Below are 13,465 nucleotides of genomic sequence, written 5' to 3'. Positions count from 1 at the left end.
AATTCTTAGCCCTGGTGGTCTTAAACCTTACCTCAGACCTTACCCCTCACTTGGGTGACATTTTCATTATAATGACATGACATGTGGCTCTTTGCTGCCTCATGGTCTTTGCACTGGCTGTTCCCTCTTCTGGGAATACTGTTCTCTTGTCTCTTCCCAAGGCTTGGCACCTTCTAGTTTAGGGAAACATTATTCCTCAGGGATCTTCCCACACCATCCCGGTCAAATAGGCCACCGCATCCCCTGACACGATGGATCGCGTGACCTAATTTGCCTCTTACTTATTACCGTGTTCATGGCTTCTAGAATAGTGCTTGGCATTCATGGGAGTCCCTCGGTACAAAAGAATGAATGAATATGTGGGTGAATGAATGAGTGAATAAATGAATGATTGAATATACAGTCCCATTTTACTTTTGTGGAGCCAGTAGTTAGAGTTTGCTGGAAAAGAATGATTACCTTTTCTGTTTTCCCCAGGCCAATGGTTCTTATAAGTGTGGCTCGGAAACCAGTAGCATGCAATCAGCACCTCCTGGGAACTGTTAGCCGTGCAGATTCTCAGACCCACTGAGTCAGAAGCTCTGGGGGTGGCCCCCAGTGACCTGTGTTCTACCCGGCCTCCCAGTGACCCTGATGCTTGAGAACCGCTAATGCCGGGCCTGGGTCTATCTGATGACCTCTGCGTCTCCAGCCCTAAGACAATGCCTGGCACAGAGTAGATAGGAAATATTTGTTGAATGAGTCAACCTATCTCCTCTTTCCTCCCACCCCTCCCCCATGCCGTGTACACCTAGGGCACCCCATACACCAGCGGAGGGGAAGGGAGTGAGCGCCCTTCTGAGGACCTGAGGGGAAGCTTTTGTGCCCTGCACTGCAGACCTTACCGAACTGAGAATTCTGGCTCACCCCCTCCTCCTTCCTGTGGCTTCCAGGCGGGAGAGGAAATTTCCAGCTGCTGTTGCTAGATGCTAATTTGTTTTCATTTGACCCTCGGATTCCTGCAAGTGAGCCCAGGGGAGAGGATGATTAGAGGCGGGCTGGCCCCACACACAGGCCCCACTGCAGTGGTGGGGAGTAGGGAGCAGGGCTCTGCAAAGACCGTGGGGTGGAGCCAGGCCAGTGGCACAGGCGCCAGAGGTGGCTGGAGGGGGCAGGTCTCGCTGCTCACTGATGGGCTCCTTGTTTCCACGCCAAGTATTGCTTTTGGCCCGAGAGGCTCCCCGCTCAAGAGGGACTTTCTGAGCTACTCAGCCTTGCTATTTTTACACTCTGACTTCCAGAGCCTGCTTCCTGTCTCCTCACAAAGGAACAGAACTACAAACAATGAAGGACCACAGAGCCACTTTGAAGGGGCACCTATGGCGTTGTGCCCAGCCTGTGCCTGTGCCTTCAGTGGGATGCAGGGGTGACAGGAGACCATAAAGCGTCTTAGGTGCGAGATCCTTCGGACAGGTGGGAGGGAGAAGTGGGCAGCGTGCCTGTGGGTGGAATTGATCCTGAGGCCTCTAAAGGACAGGCCCAGATTATGGGGAGCTGGAGTGGCTGTCCCGATTTCCTGGGAGCAGCATTAGGGAGGGAGGCACAGAAAGGAAGACCCTACGCAAAGCCCACATCGGAAGTATCCTCCTTGGCCTTGGGGGCCTTGGGGTGGGTCAGGGCTCGGGACCAGTCCTCTGGAGTGAATCTTGGTGCTGTCACTCACCGGTCGTCTGACCTTGGTCAGGTCGGCTGGCTGGGCTCGGAGCCTCAGCATTGCAGCCATTGTGATCTTTTTCTTTTGTTTCTCCTCTGTTTATTCACCTTCTAATTTCCATGCCAATTTTTCTCAGGTCTTCGAAAAAGTAAAATCCACTTGTACACAGGGACACAGTTTACCCCCTTGGGTTTAAACCACACTGCTGTCCTCTCTGAAGTGTGGCTAACGGTAGTATATTCCTCATTAGGCAGTCGGGACGCACCACAGCTCCTATAATAAAGCACAGCAGAGCCAGGGATGCACCCCTGTGCCGGGGACACACCGCAGTCAGCATCCTGTCCTTGTCACTTCACTGTTACTAACAGCGTCACTGTTACCAGCACTTAGGACCTCATGGCAGCGTGAAGAGGACTTGGGTTTAAGCCTGGAAAGCCCAGGATTCTTGTCCTGACTGACTGACATTCCTGTTCGTGCCTCCTAGCCGAGACTGATGTGAGCATTACCTGTGATCACGGGTGTGCGGACCTGCTCTACTTCGTGGGTGGGGAACTTTGGTCTTTTAATGAGGTCCCCAGACGCACAGTGCGGGAAAGACTCAGGAATCATACAAATACAAGGAAACTTGATTCATTTGGGGATGGTTTGTGTTTGAGAGAAACCCAGGGAAAGTTTTATTTTTACAATTTTGAAGTATTTAATTTTTTTTTTTGCTTGTACATTAATTGAGATCTGTGAAGCAGCAGCACAGCGGTCAGGGGCATGGTGCGATGGGGAGAAAGTTCAGCAAGGCATGCTGGGTAAAACCTGGTCTGGTCTGACCTTCTCGGGTCCTCAAAGCCCCGCCCTGCAGAGGGAACCCAGTTGACCTTCATCAGGAGTCACCATAAAGTTATCTATCACCTTTTATCCTTCTTCTTTGAACCATCAGGGTCATTTAATCTCATAAATTCTGCACTGAGCATTTTCCTTTGGACTCAGCTGAAAATATTTTTTTTACAATGACTTTAGGGAACTTAATACATTATTCCGTGGTCGGCTTGGAGACACGTAATCTGATAATGCCAGCAGTAACAGTGACCGCTTATGTAGTGACTATCCGGGCTATGCCAACCTTTATCCTGAATGGAGGTGGGTACTGTTTTCATCGCCATTTTACAGATAAGCATCTGACGCCCAAAGAAGTTGGGCAACTTGTCCAAGGTCATTCAAACAGTGAGTGGCCGAGCCAGACAGGAAGGGCCCCCAGAGTTCTCACTCATGGTCTCCACGCCAGGCTGCATGACGCCGTGTCTAGAGCCTTTGTTGACTCCCCTCACCTCTAATTTCGCTGGCATATCTGATGCTACTCTGCGGGCTTTCTGTGTGTTTCTCCACTTGAACTCTCCTGTTCATCTCTCCCTGAGTAGCGCTTGCACTTGGTCTGCGGTGCAGGCCTGCCGCAGGGCAGCCCCGCGGCAGAGCCCCGCTCTGTTTTGTGCTGTCAGTACGGAACGAAATTCCTGCGGTTACTGTTGCACAATGGCTCACCCAAAGAGAGTCCGGCGGGCCTTCAGGATATTCCCCCGGAGAGCTGAGAATACTGTGTTGTGACCTCAGAACTCTGAGCAGATCTGTGTAGAAGGGGCGCAGGGCAGAAGGGCAGTTTGAGAACTGCTGAGGTTCAGAAGGACGACGACACTCTCAGCCATCACAGCCTTTCCGCGGGGCCAGCTCCTTGCTTTTTCTTCGGCAAAGCTGCGCTAAGTAATTTCCCCAGAATTAGGGAGGGGTTGGAACATCCTCTAAGAACCCGGTGTCTACAGATTTTCCTCTCTGGATTTATCCGCGCGCCCTCCTTCATGCCATGTCCTCAGGGGCGCCCCGCTGAGGGCAGCCTTTTCAGCTGCTTTGCGATGTTTTGCACAGTCTTATGACAGTAGCAGCTTCGTGGTGTTTCGATGTCTTGGCCCTACTGGTCTCTTGCTTTCAATATGGTTTCAAGCTTTATTTTAAGCAAAAACATTTTTAAACAACTGATCCCTGTTGCAAGGGAAATTGTACATGCAACACCAATATGTAAAACAGGTAACTGTGGAGCTGTTATGGTGAAAAGGCTCTGGAAGACCCAGAATTCCACCCTCCTGCACCACTGTCTCCCTAACCAGTTTAATAGCAATTGAAAACCACTGAATGAGGTCCGAGGTACTTATTTCAATATGTACAAGGGGAGACCCCCCAAAATGGAATTAATTCAAAATTATAAAAATTGTGTATTTATTCTTACATGTTTAAACTTAGTCACCTTCAGAGTGCTCTCCACTTGATGCAGTGCCCCTATCGAGATGTTTTTGCCACTGCTCAAAGCAGTTTTTGAACTTGTCGATTCTGATGCCTTTTAGTGTTTCTGCATTTTTTTCTTTCACCTCTTCCACCTTGGCAAACTGTTTCCCTTTGAGGACTTTTTTCATCCAGGAAACAAAAATTCACTCAAGATGAGACTGGGTGGAGAGGGAGGGTGGGGCCCAGGGGTCATGCTGTTTTTGGTCAAAAACTGCTGAACACTCAGCGCAGGGTGGGCAGGTGCACTCATAAATCACCATCATGAAATGGGCAAACACACTGAGTCTTCAAGAAAAATTCCCTGAAGCTGAACGCAGCCTCTCACAACGCTGCCAGCTGGTACACTGCTACAGATGGGCTCCTAGAACACTCGCCTAACAGGGAAAGCCTGTACTACCAGGGGCCTGCCCTCCAGAAGATAATTCCAGTTTTTAGGGTTCCCCCTTGTACATCATTTTATGTAGAAAAACAAAACAAATTGGGTCTGTGAACACTAAACAGAATGGAGTATAATAGGGCTGAGGTGGCTCAGAAGATATATTTCATGCTTTTCCTTGTTGAATATATCCATAAAAAAAAAAGAAACTAATCTCAGCTCCAAGTCTCTTGGCTTCCCGCCCAGAACTCTTTCCACTTTCTCCCATTGTATTTCTTTTCATCCCTGAGAAGGTGCACATGCACCATCAAGGGAAGCAGACGTCGCTCCTACCCAGAAGCCAGTATTCCTGGGGGTTGGGAAGTTGCCCTATTTAGTGAGACTGCATAGCATGGGTTTCTTCAGAATCCCTTTCACTAGGTGCCAATTTCCAGATCCCATCATTCAAGGCCTTCATTCATTCACTTCTCCCTCCATCTTTATCCTTTCTTCCTTCCATCTGTCCATGCATCCGTCCACTGCCCATCTGACTCACTGTTATTGAACCCTGCTGGGCTAGGCCTGGGGAACAGGATGGTGCCTTCAGAGGGCTCACAGCCCCTGTGACCAGTGCAGGATAGTGTGGAAGGGGTTCTGTAAATGGTCCTGGAACTGGGAGTGAGACCGTGGATGTGTCCACCTGACTTCCTCCATCGTTATCCTCTCACCATCATCATCAGCTTCTACCATCAGAATCACTCCCCCCTCCCCTTTCTCCCCAACAAAATCACAGCAGAAACTCGGCATAGAAAACAAATATAAGCGGGTGGGTCTGGCTGAAGACAGAACAGCCCAGTCCCTGTCCTACAACCCGAAGCCCCTCTCATTTTGCCCTTGAGGTGCCTCCTCAGACAGCCAAGCCTTCAGAACACTGACCTTGACCTCTGTCCTTGGTCTGACATGATTTCATATTCTGATAGTGTTATGTATGTAGCTATTCTTCCTATATGCTAATGCCTCAGTTGTAGAGAAAACTGAATAGATGTATAAATTGAGGCTCTCAGACCTCAAATGGTAACTAGTGGCCTTTTTTATGTCCTTTCAGTTTCTAGCCCCAGAGCTCGCCTTGGAGCCACTACAGTAGGACAGGGGAACACTCTTGACTGGGTCTTCTTCTTCAACAGTCCCCAAACCCGTGTATTTTGCCTGCCCTTTCTCAGTTGAGACACCGAAAACAAAATTACTGCAGGAAAAAAAACAACCCTAAAACTAACACAGGACAAAGGAGCGTATGTACACACGTGTTTGTTTCGAGTTTGAGTAACTTGAAATTATTTAATTACACCTAATTTCCTGTCGGGGGAAGGGAAGTTTCCATCATAATTTGAGGCAAGGGGCAGTTTTGCCTCTGGCAGATTTAAATGAGAAAGTGAAAGCCGGGATCCCAAACAGCCTCTTGAAGGCACATCTGTGCCCGTGGTCTTAATCTGCCTCTTTGTTTGGTTTCTTTTTCTTCTGTAACAGCCTCCGTGACTCCTGCCCACGTGATGCAGTGACATTTGCACAGACAAGCCCCACACGATTTCTCACTGGATTGTAATACAGTGCTCCGGCCTTTTCCAAATGGCCACATAGAAAAGGGCCTAATCATTAGAATGAAGTGATCCCCAGTTTAGAGCCCAACTTCCTGAAGGTTTTCTACCTGCTTCCTTCCATGTAGCTGCCTGTGACTCCTCCATGATGCCCCCCCTCTATGAATGTCTTACTCTGTTCCTCTTCTCTCTCCTGTCTTCTCTAGCCCATTCATCCATTTCATATTCAACTCTAAAAAGGCCAGTAATGAGATTTTTTCAAAGCAAAGAGCTACCTAGTAAACGTATAAAATATTCACATAGGCCAGGGGATAGCCGGTTTATTTCATTTACCAGCTCCCCCACAGTGTTTAAAAATTATTTTTTTGAATCTGAATGCCTTTAAACTTGGCGCATGCTTGCCAGTTTGCCACAGTCCCTTCCATTCCCTGTTGTATTTCACAGCCGCCCTACTTTGTATGTTTACATTACAGGCCTGGGTTAGAGTCAGTCTTGTCCCCGCCCTGAACACCAGGGCTCTTCCAGGCTGTCTTCCTTGGGAATCTTCTGTGTGCGATTTAAAATTCTAGAGTTTTACAAAAGACATTGCTACTTTGAAAAGGAGGAGTTATTAAAAGATATAAATATAGCATTCATTTATAGAAAGCAGTTAAAGAAAGTAAGAGTTGTACTCATTGCTGGGAACATTATAGGATACCAGGCAGTAAATCTTACTGATTTACAGACGAATGAGGTAGGTTTTGTGTGTGACCTTGCAAATTTTACATGGGTTGTTAATTCTGGCTAACAAAACAAATTAAGCCTGAAACATCATTGGAGGCAAAAACGATACAACTGAAGCTGCCCCACTTTGGGCACATCCTGAAAAGGCAGGGTTCTTTGGGAAAAACTAGAAGGCAGGAGGAAAAGATGAAAACGAAATAGGAGGTGGGCCGACACTGGAAAAGGAGCTGTAGGCAGGAGTCTGCAGGAGCCGGGCATGGCTGCTGAGGACAGGACATTGCGGACATCACGCAGCCACGGGGTCACCGGGAGTCACGTAAGAGCAGTGATAGAGCTTTGGTTTGCTGGTAGGGTCTTGGAGCCGCTGGATGCCTTGACAGTGGGTCTTTCATGTCCCCAGTCTCGAATGCCATCCATCCTTCCTGTCCAGTTCTTTCCTTGTCTTGTTCCATATCACCCCTTTTCACCGCGCCCTGCATCCACAGTGTGGCTGCAGTTCTTCTCAGCTGGGCTAAGGACATACCTGTCTACAGAATTCTCCTGACTGTTGGCACTAAACTTGGATGACTATAATTTGTTTCCTCTTTTAACAAAGCTCTTTTTTTTTCCCCATTTCCCAGCAGATATATGGAGTGATCAGTCATTTCAGACCGACCCAGATTTGCCTCCTGGCTGGAAAAGAATCAACGACGTGGCCGGGACCTATTACTGGCACATCCCCACGGGAACGACGCAGTGGGAACGCCCCGTCTCGGTCCCAGCGGATCTTCAGGGCTCTAGGAAAGGGTCCCTTAGCTCTGTAACGCCATCTCCCACCCCTGAGAACGAGGTAAAACGGAATGTCTTTTTAACAACTTAGTACAGGGGGTGCAATTTGTAGTAGTATCTCTTTAGACTCATTGCTTCTGCCCCCACAGGCCATCGAGGTAAGCTCTTTGATTATCATGCATGTTGCACTTGAAACCTCAGCAATGCTCCCTCTTAGTACATAGGGTTAATACCATCTTTCAGGGATGCGTTCATTTTTGAATGGTTTTTGATCTCTCAAAACACTGTTTTAGGTACAAAAAGTAAGAGGGGCTGACTAATGAGAAGTGGTTAAGATTCCCCAGGGCTCACAGAGACAATATTTTACTCTGTAGGTGCCATTGCATGGTGCTGACTCCATGAAATATTTACACACAGAAGAACGTCTCCTGGCCAGACGTCTTATAATTACTGCATATCTTATTATCCTTGGGTTCATCGGATGGCATAGAGAGGATGTCTATAAGAATAACCCTTGAGAGCCCTTAAATGCTTAATTTCTATTTTTAAAAAAGAATCTGTTTATTTAGCATAAATGACATGATTTTAGAAATAATGAGCAGCATAAATTTCTGCTGCCCCTGAGGAAGAGATTTGAATGTTTAAACAAAGAACTGAGGCACTAAAAAATTCCGTTGTGGTATTTATTAATACAAAGAGTCCTGCAGTGAGGCTTTGTAAATCCTGATAACGAAATAGTCAAGAGAATTATATTCGGAAAAGGTCACAATTAAATAAGGGCTTTTTTTTTTTGAGAAAAGTGATTTGATGGCTGACACCAAGACATTTCTGTTTTTTTCTGACCACAGTCTTTTGTTCTTTCAACAACCCGTTTCCTTTTACTTTGGGGCGTGGGTGATGTACCTGCAGAGCTCCTCCATGTACAATATCTGCAACTATCCTCACACTTCCTGCAGGAAACAAGAAAAAGACATCTCGTTCCCTTCATCTTTGATTATTTACTTGCTCTCTCCCCTGGGAGGCAGGAAAGCCTGCACCCCGTTGTTCCTTCCTGGGCTTCAGCATCTCACTCGCCCGGCCTGGGCCTCAGATCCTCCATCTTTCAAGTGCGGGGCTGGGGCGAGCTGTATCCTCACTGGTAGACAAGGGCTGTGGCTTTTTTGTACTTTTTCACAATAATCAGGCACATGCTTCAGTTCCACTGATCCACATAGGATCACTGGGTGATTTTGATAACATTTTATTGGAGCATCATATTCCTTCTCCCTGAACAAATTCCACTCAGTCATTCATTCGTCTTGTGTTAGGTGCACAACCAACACAGCACTGGGCCTCCAAGAGCTTGGCTCAAACTAGAGTCCTCTTCCTATCCCAGCCTAGTCGCATCTCGGCGTGTCTCCCCCGGGCCACAGAGTGGCCTCCCAGAGTCCGAGCCAGCCGGGATGCAGCCTCTGCTCTCACTAAGGCACAGATATCCTCTCTGTTTCTTGCCTGTACGTCTCTGCTCTTGGGCTTCATTGTAACCCTTCACCCACCGTCACCCATGAGAAGTGCCAGGGGTGGGAAAGGATTGTCCGACACCAGTATCTATCGAATGGAGACAGGGAAACTGAAGCATGGAGAGGTCAGTGATTACCAGCAACACTGGGTGTAGAACTCAGAGTTCCTGAATTCTCCTGAATTCTAGGCCAGAGTTCTTCTCACTCCTCTTCCTTGGCTTTGGAGGTTTCAGCCTACTCCACCTTCGTGTTGTCCCAGAGGCGAGGAGATTGGAGTACCTTTGAGATCCTCTTTCTGCTCAATGACTCTCTTATGCTCCTTGGAAGAAGTGAAGTCCTTTTTAAAGCTTGCCTCCCGGGGCCAGGGTTTGGTGTGGTGGAGTCCAGGAGGGCATCCCAAGGTTTCTGTGGCTCCGATTTTCATTTCCTTGATGAGTAGGGTAGACTTGCATTACCATGTTTTGGGAACAATGCACCACCAGTGGGCAGCTGGCCCGGAGAAAAGTGTCAGGTGGCAGAGTCCACCTCAGATCTCTCAGCTTCTTTCTGATGCCCACTTTGGCCTCTTCTTAGCCCTCTCTGCACCTGCTTTCTCCTTCCCATCCACAGGTCAGGGTGCCTCCCCATGGCCTTCCCCCCGCTGCCCTTCCTAGAGTGCAGTGTGTCCCTCACACAACCTCAGTGCTCAGCGCCCGGCTGCTGTTTATGACTTGTTGTGGCTTTCTGGATATTTTCATAAATGTCACCCCATTTGTTCCTTCAATACCCTCCATGTGGCAGACAAGACCGCTGTTACATTCCTTACCAAAGAAAAGAGGTAGCTGAGGTTCAGTTATTGGTGTAGCCCCGCAGCTGGAGTTGGGGTGGGTGTGCATCCAGTTCTCGTTCCAGATCCTGTGCTCTGCCCAGGACTGTGAATTTCCACCAGGCTCTTGGTTCTGTTCCTCTCTTCTGTTGCTAACCATGACTTTGTTTTTGACAGAGTCTTATCCTTCCAGGGAACTTTGTTAATGGATGTGTAGTTTTTAAAGTTTCAGAGAGAGCGTGACTCATATCCAGCACTCTAATTGACCAATGGGATCAGTGTTCTGCAGATCAACCTTTCCATTGTTTGCTTTCTACACGTTTTTCCCATACTTAAAGTCATCTATTGTGTCAAAGAACCAAGCAGATTTAAGAGGCAATAAACTAAAATCATAGGGGCAAAGAGGTAAGCAGGTAGAGAGAAGAGGAAGGGGGGAAGTGTTGGGGAAAAGACCCAGCCTGCCCACACCCAGGGTGTGCAGATGCCGCAGTGGCTGTTTAATCGGCAGCACTGAGGGTGATCGAGCATGCACAGGGCCAGGCTCACGCCTAATCACCCTACTCCTCATAAAACCCTGTGCACCTGGTACTATAGTTGTTGTTCCCCTTTTACACTTGACAACGCTGAGACTCAGAGAAGTGAAGGAGCTTGTCCAAGACCATGTGCCTAATTCATGATAGAGGCAAGCTTGAATGAAGGTCTGTTGACCCCCACCCCTCCCGCCAGCTTCGCTCCACACTGTCCATCCGGAGGCTTGCAGAGCCTGGAATCTCTTCACCTCACCCCCAGGGAGGGCTGTGTCGTGTACTGAGCCTTCTAGAAAATGACTTATGTTGATAACATTGCCTCAGGTGCTAATAACAGTTAAAGAGAAGCGATACCATTTCTTTGATTCCTAAATAGAATCTATTTCAACTAATTTGGAAACATGAGGGGAAGCAAAATGTTAAGGGAGAGAAGAAACTTGTAATATGTTGTGCTAGAAATGCATATTTTATTCAGCTTTTCTTGGAGCTGTCTTTTAAAAAAAATCAAATAAGTGCCAAATCTGTTGACTCAGCTTACAAAAGTTTAGGACTGAAGGCTTCCTTGCAGTTTGACAATTTTACATATCACATTCCAGAGTTTACTGGGGAAGTGTTAAGCACAGCGGATAATGTTTCCTCTGCACATGCCGGCAGTATTTTTGAAAGTTTATAAACTGGCCAGGAAGCATTTGCTGCTGAGATTTGGCCTGTGAGCATCTCCCCCCAATCCATCGATTTGTTCCAAATTACTCAGATGTTGAATTTTAGAAGAGGGAGCCAGACAAAATATTTTTAGGAATAACTATTACCCCATATGCAAGTCTTTCCTATAACCTTTCCAACCGAAGGTGTTCTCAGTTCCTTAAGAAGGGAGTGGGGAGAAGGAAGGGGGGTTTTGTTTGAGTTGTGGAATTGCTTTTCGAGATCTCAGAAGAGAAATACAGAAGACGAAAGCTCTCAGTAGTCCAGGTTATAGACTTGAGCCCCTTTAGTGGGTCCGTCCTCATATGGCTTCTGCAGCGTGGTTGAGAAGGGTGCCATGCCCCAGGGGCTGGGTCAGTCCCCCGGGGCGCACTGGCTCTGAAGAGCTAAGGCTCCAGGGCCCTCCCAGGACTGGGCATAATCTCTGTCGTAATCGCTGCAGCCTGGGCAAGGTCAAGACGAGCACCAGGAGAACATGTCCCCAGCTCTAACTCTGGCACCAGAATGTCAGTCCGCTGTGCCTCCTGAAAGATCACCCACTAGGAGGTCCTTGCCCGTGGAAGCTGGTCTCTGCTCTTCCTTTGCCCCCCCCACTTTTCCCTGCCTCTGTGCCTGTGTCTGTGCCCCACCCACCTTGTCCTCTCTCATTGTCTTTTCGTCTCTTCTGCCGTATCTCACTCCCGACTTCCAGACAGCAGACTGGGGTGGCTGCGGACTTTCTGGAGAACCAAAGAATCTCTGATGGGTTATTGTTCAAAAAAATGTATTAGCTATAATACTGTATTCTCTCCTCCTAATTAAAAAGAATTAGATGAATAGAATACGTAGTTCTTAAACTTAAAACAAATTGCTTTTGTCTTCCATTGTCCTTAATTATAAAAAAAAGACAATTATGGTTACTCATGGGAGAGAAAAGAATTTTTTTAATGACTATTTTTAAATATATAGAAGGGAAAAAAGGCCTTTGGCCTAATCGTACATAAAATGTTAGTTTCCATTTTTCCTTACTTGATTTCTGTATGAAAGGGTTTTTTTAGGGGTGCCCATGTTATTTTAAGTTTTTGCAAAATCGCTGTGCAAGACCTTTGTTTATTTAAATTTGTGCAGGGTGATTGTTGGCGCTGAGCCAGCTGACTCGCGTCTGCAGGGCCTGAGAGCTAGATTCATGTCGGTCTGGAAACGTGACCGACTTGTACTCTGTGGGGACCCTCTCGTCCAAAGAGTAAATACATTAAACATTTTTAAGCCACACACACTGACAGAGAACTTTTTATTAAATGCTGAAAGTTTTTCTGCATACTTGTTTTTAAAAATTCTCTTCTTTCAGCCTTGCCAGTTCCAACAGAGTGTCCCTGGAGTATCGTTAGCAATATCAGATCCTTCTTGTCAGACATCCACCCTTTGAAAAAAAGGTCTCCACAAAAACACAATTATCTTAGCCTTCCTAATTCATCATCTGATATCCCTGTTCCAGTTTGACTTAAATGAAAACCCAGTATTGCTCACATGTACACCGTGATGATGATTTGGGGCTAAATAGGATTATTTTCTTTTTAAAAAAGAAATTTTAGCTTAAAATTTTATTTTCTGCTTGATCTCCTTACAGTGGTGATACTAAACTTGTTTTGGTCACTGACCCCTCTGAAATCATGAGAGAAAGTGGGGGTCACCGCCCCAGGAAAACACACATGCACAAGCCCACACCCGTTCTGGGGGCTCACAGGGGTCTTCAGCTAATCGGGGGTGACTCTCCTACATCACTTATTTTCTCTCAGTGAAACCTGAACACTGCTCTTAGAGGGGGAGTAGAAGAGAGGTGACAGGCTGGCCAGCCTTCGTATTCTTTTATTCAATAAAAGAGATTATTTTTAAAAAGTAAATACAATGGTCCAAGTTCTAATTTATTTTGAAAAACCACAGATCAGGTGCCTAGTCCAACAAAGAAAGCAATGAGGACCCCAACTGTGCAAAACAGATAATGGGTAGAAATGTTGCAATGCGTTCACCCTCTTAGAGTGCCGTAGAGTTAGATAAATGCATCTTTCAGCACATGGGGTACTTGAACGTGGCTGCTTCTACTTTGAGTGGTTTTAAAAATGATATAATTTTAAAGATTTATATAATTTTTAAAAATTATATAATTTTTCATGATATTATAATGATTAAAAATTATATAATTTTAAAAGATACCCAGCAAGGTTATCATTTAAAATGAAATAGATATTGCGCTTCTCAGACAAGGAAAAGCTAAAGGAGTTTGTTAACACCAAACAAGTATGGCAGCAAATGTTAAAGGGCTTGCCTTAAGAAGATGAAGAAGAAAAAGAAAAAAAAAACAAAGGAAAATAGTAAAAAAATAAAATGGCAATAAATATGTATCTATCAATAATCACCTTAAAGGTAAACGGCTTAAACGCTCCAACCAAAAGACACAGGGTGGCTGAGTGGATAAGAAAACAAGACCCATGTACGTGCTGCC

The 13,465-nt window shown here is 46.5% G+C and overlaps 1 protein-coding gene across 12 annotated transcripts in view; it reads left to right on the top strand.

The window, feature by feature from the left end:
- Nucleotides 1-13,465, top strand: part of APBB2 (amyloid beta precursor protein binding family B member 2) — a 323,568-nt gene that overhangs the window by 205,313 nt on the left and 104,790 nt on the right. For 9 of the 12 annotated variants that reach the window (XM_045834008.1, XM_045834006.1, XM_045834012.1 and 6 more), the window contains one exon: nt 7,306-7,514. In XM_045834008.1, coding sequence (XP_045689964.1) covers nt 7,306-7,514 — 209 coding nt within the window. The remainder of the gene's footprint in view (nt 1-7,305; nt 7,515-13,465) is intronic. The other 3 variants (XM_045834009.1, XM_045834014.1, XM_045834011.1) reach the window with 1 other exon arrangement.

The sequence above is a fragment of the Phyllostomus hastatus genome, unplaced genomic scaffold, assembly GCF_019186645.2.
Source record: "Phyllostomus hastatus isolate PE091 unplaced genomic scaffold, TTU_PhHast_1.1 phas_contig_196, whole genome shotgun sequence".
Lineage (NCBI taxonomy): Eukaryota > Metazoa > Chordata > Mammalia > Chiroptera > Phyllostomidae > Phyllostomus > Phyllostomus hastatus.
The sequence above is the reverse complement of the archived record's forward strand: the minus strand, read 5'-3'. Positions and strand labels throughout refer to the sequence as shown.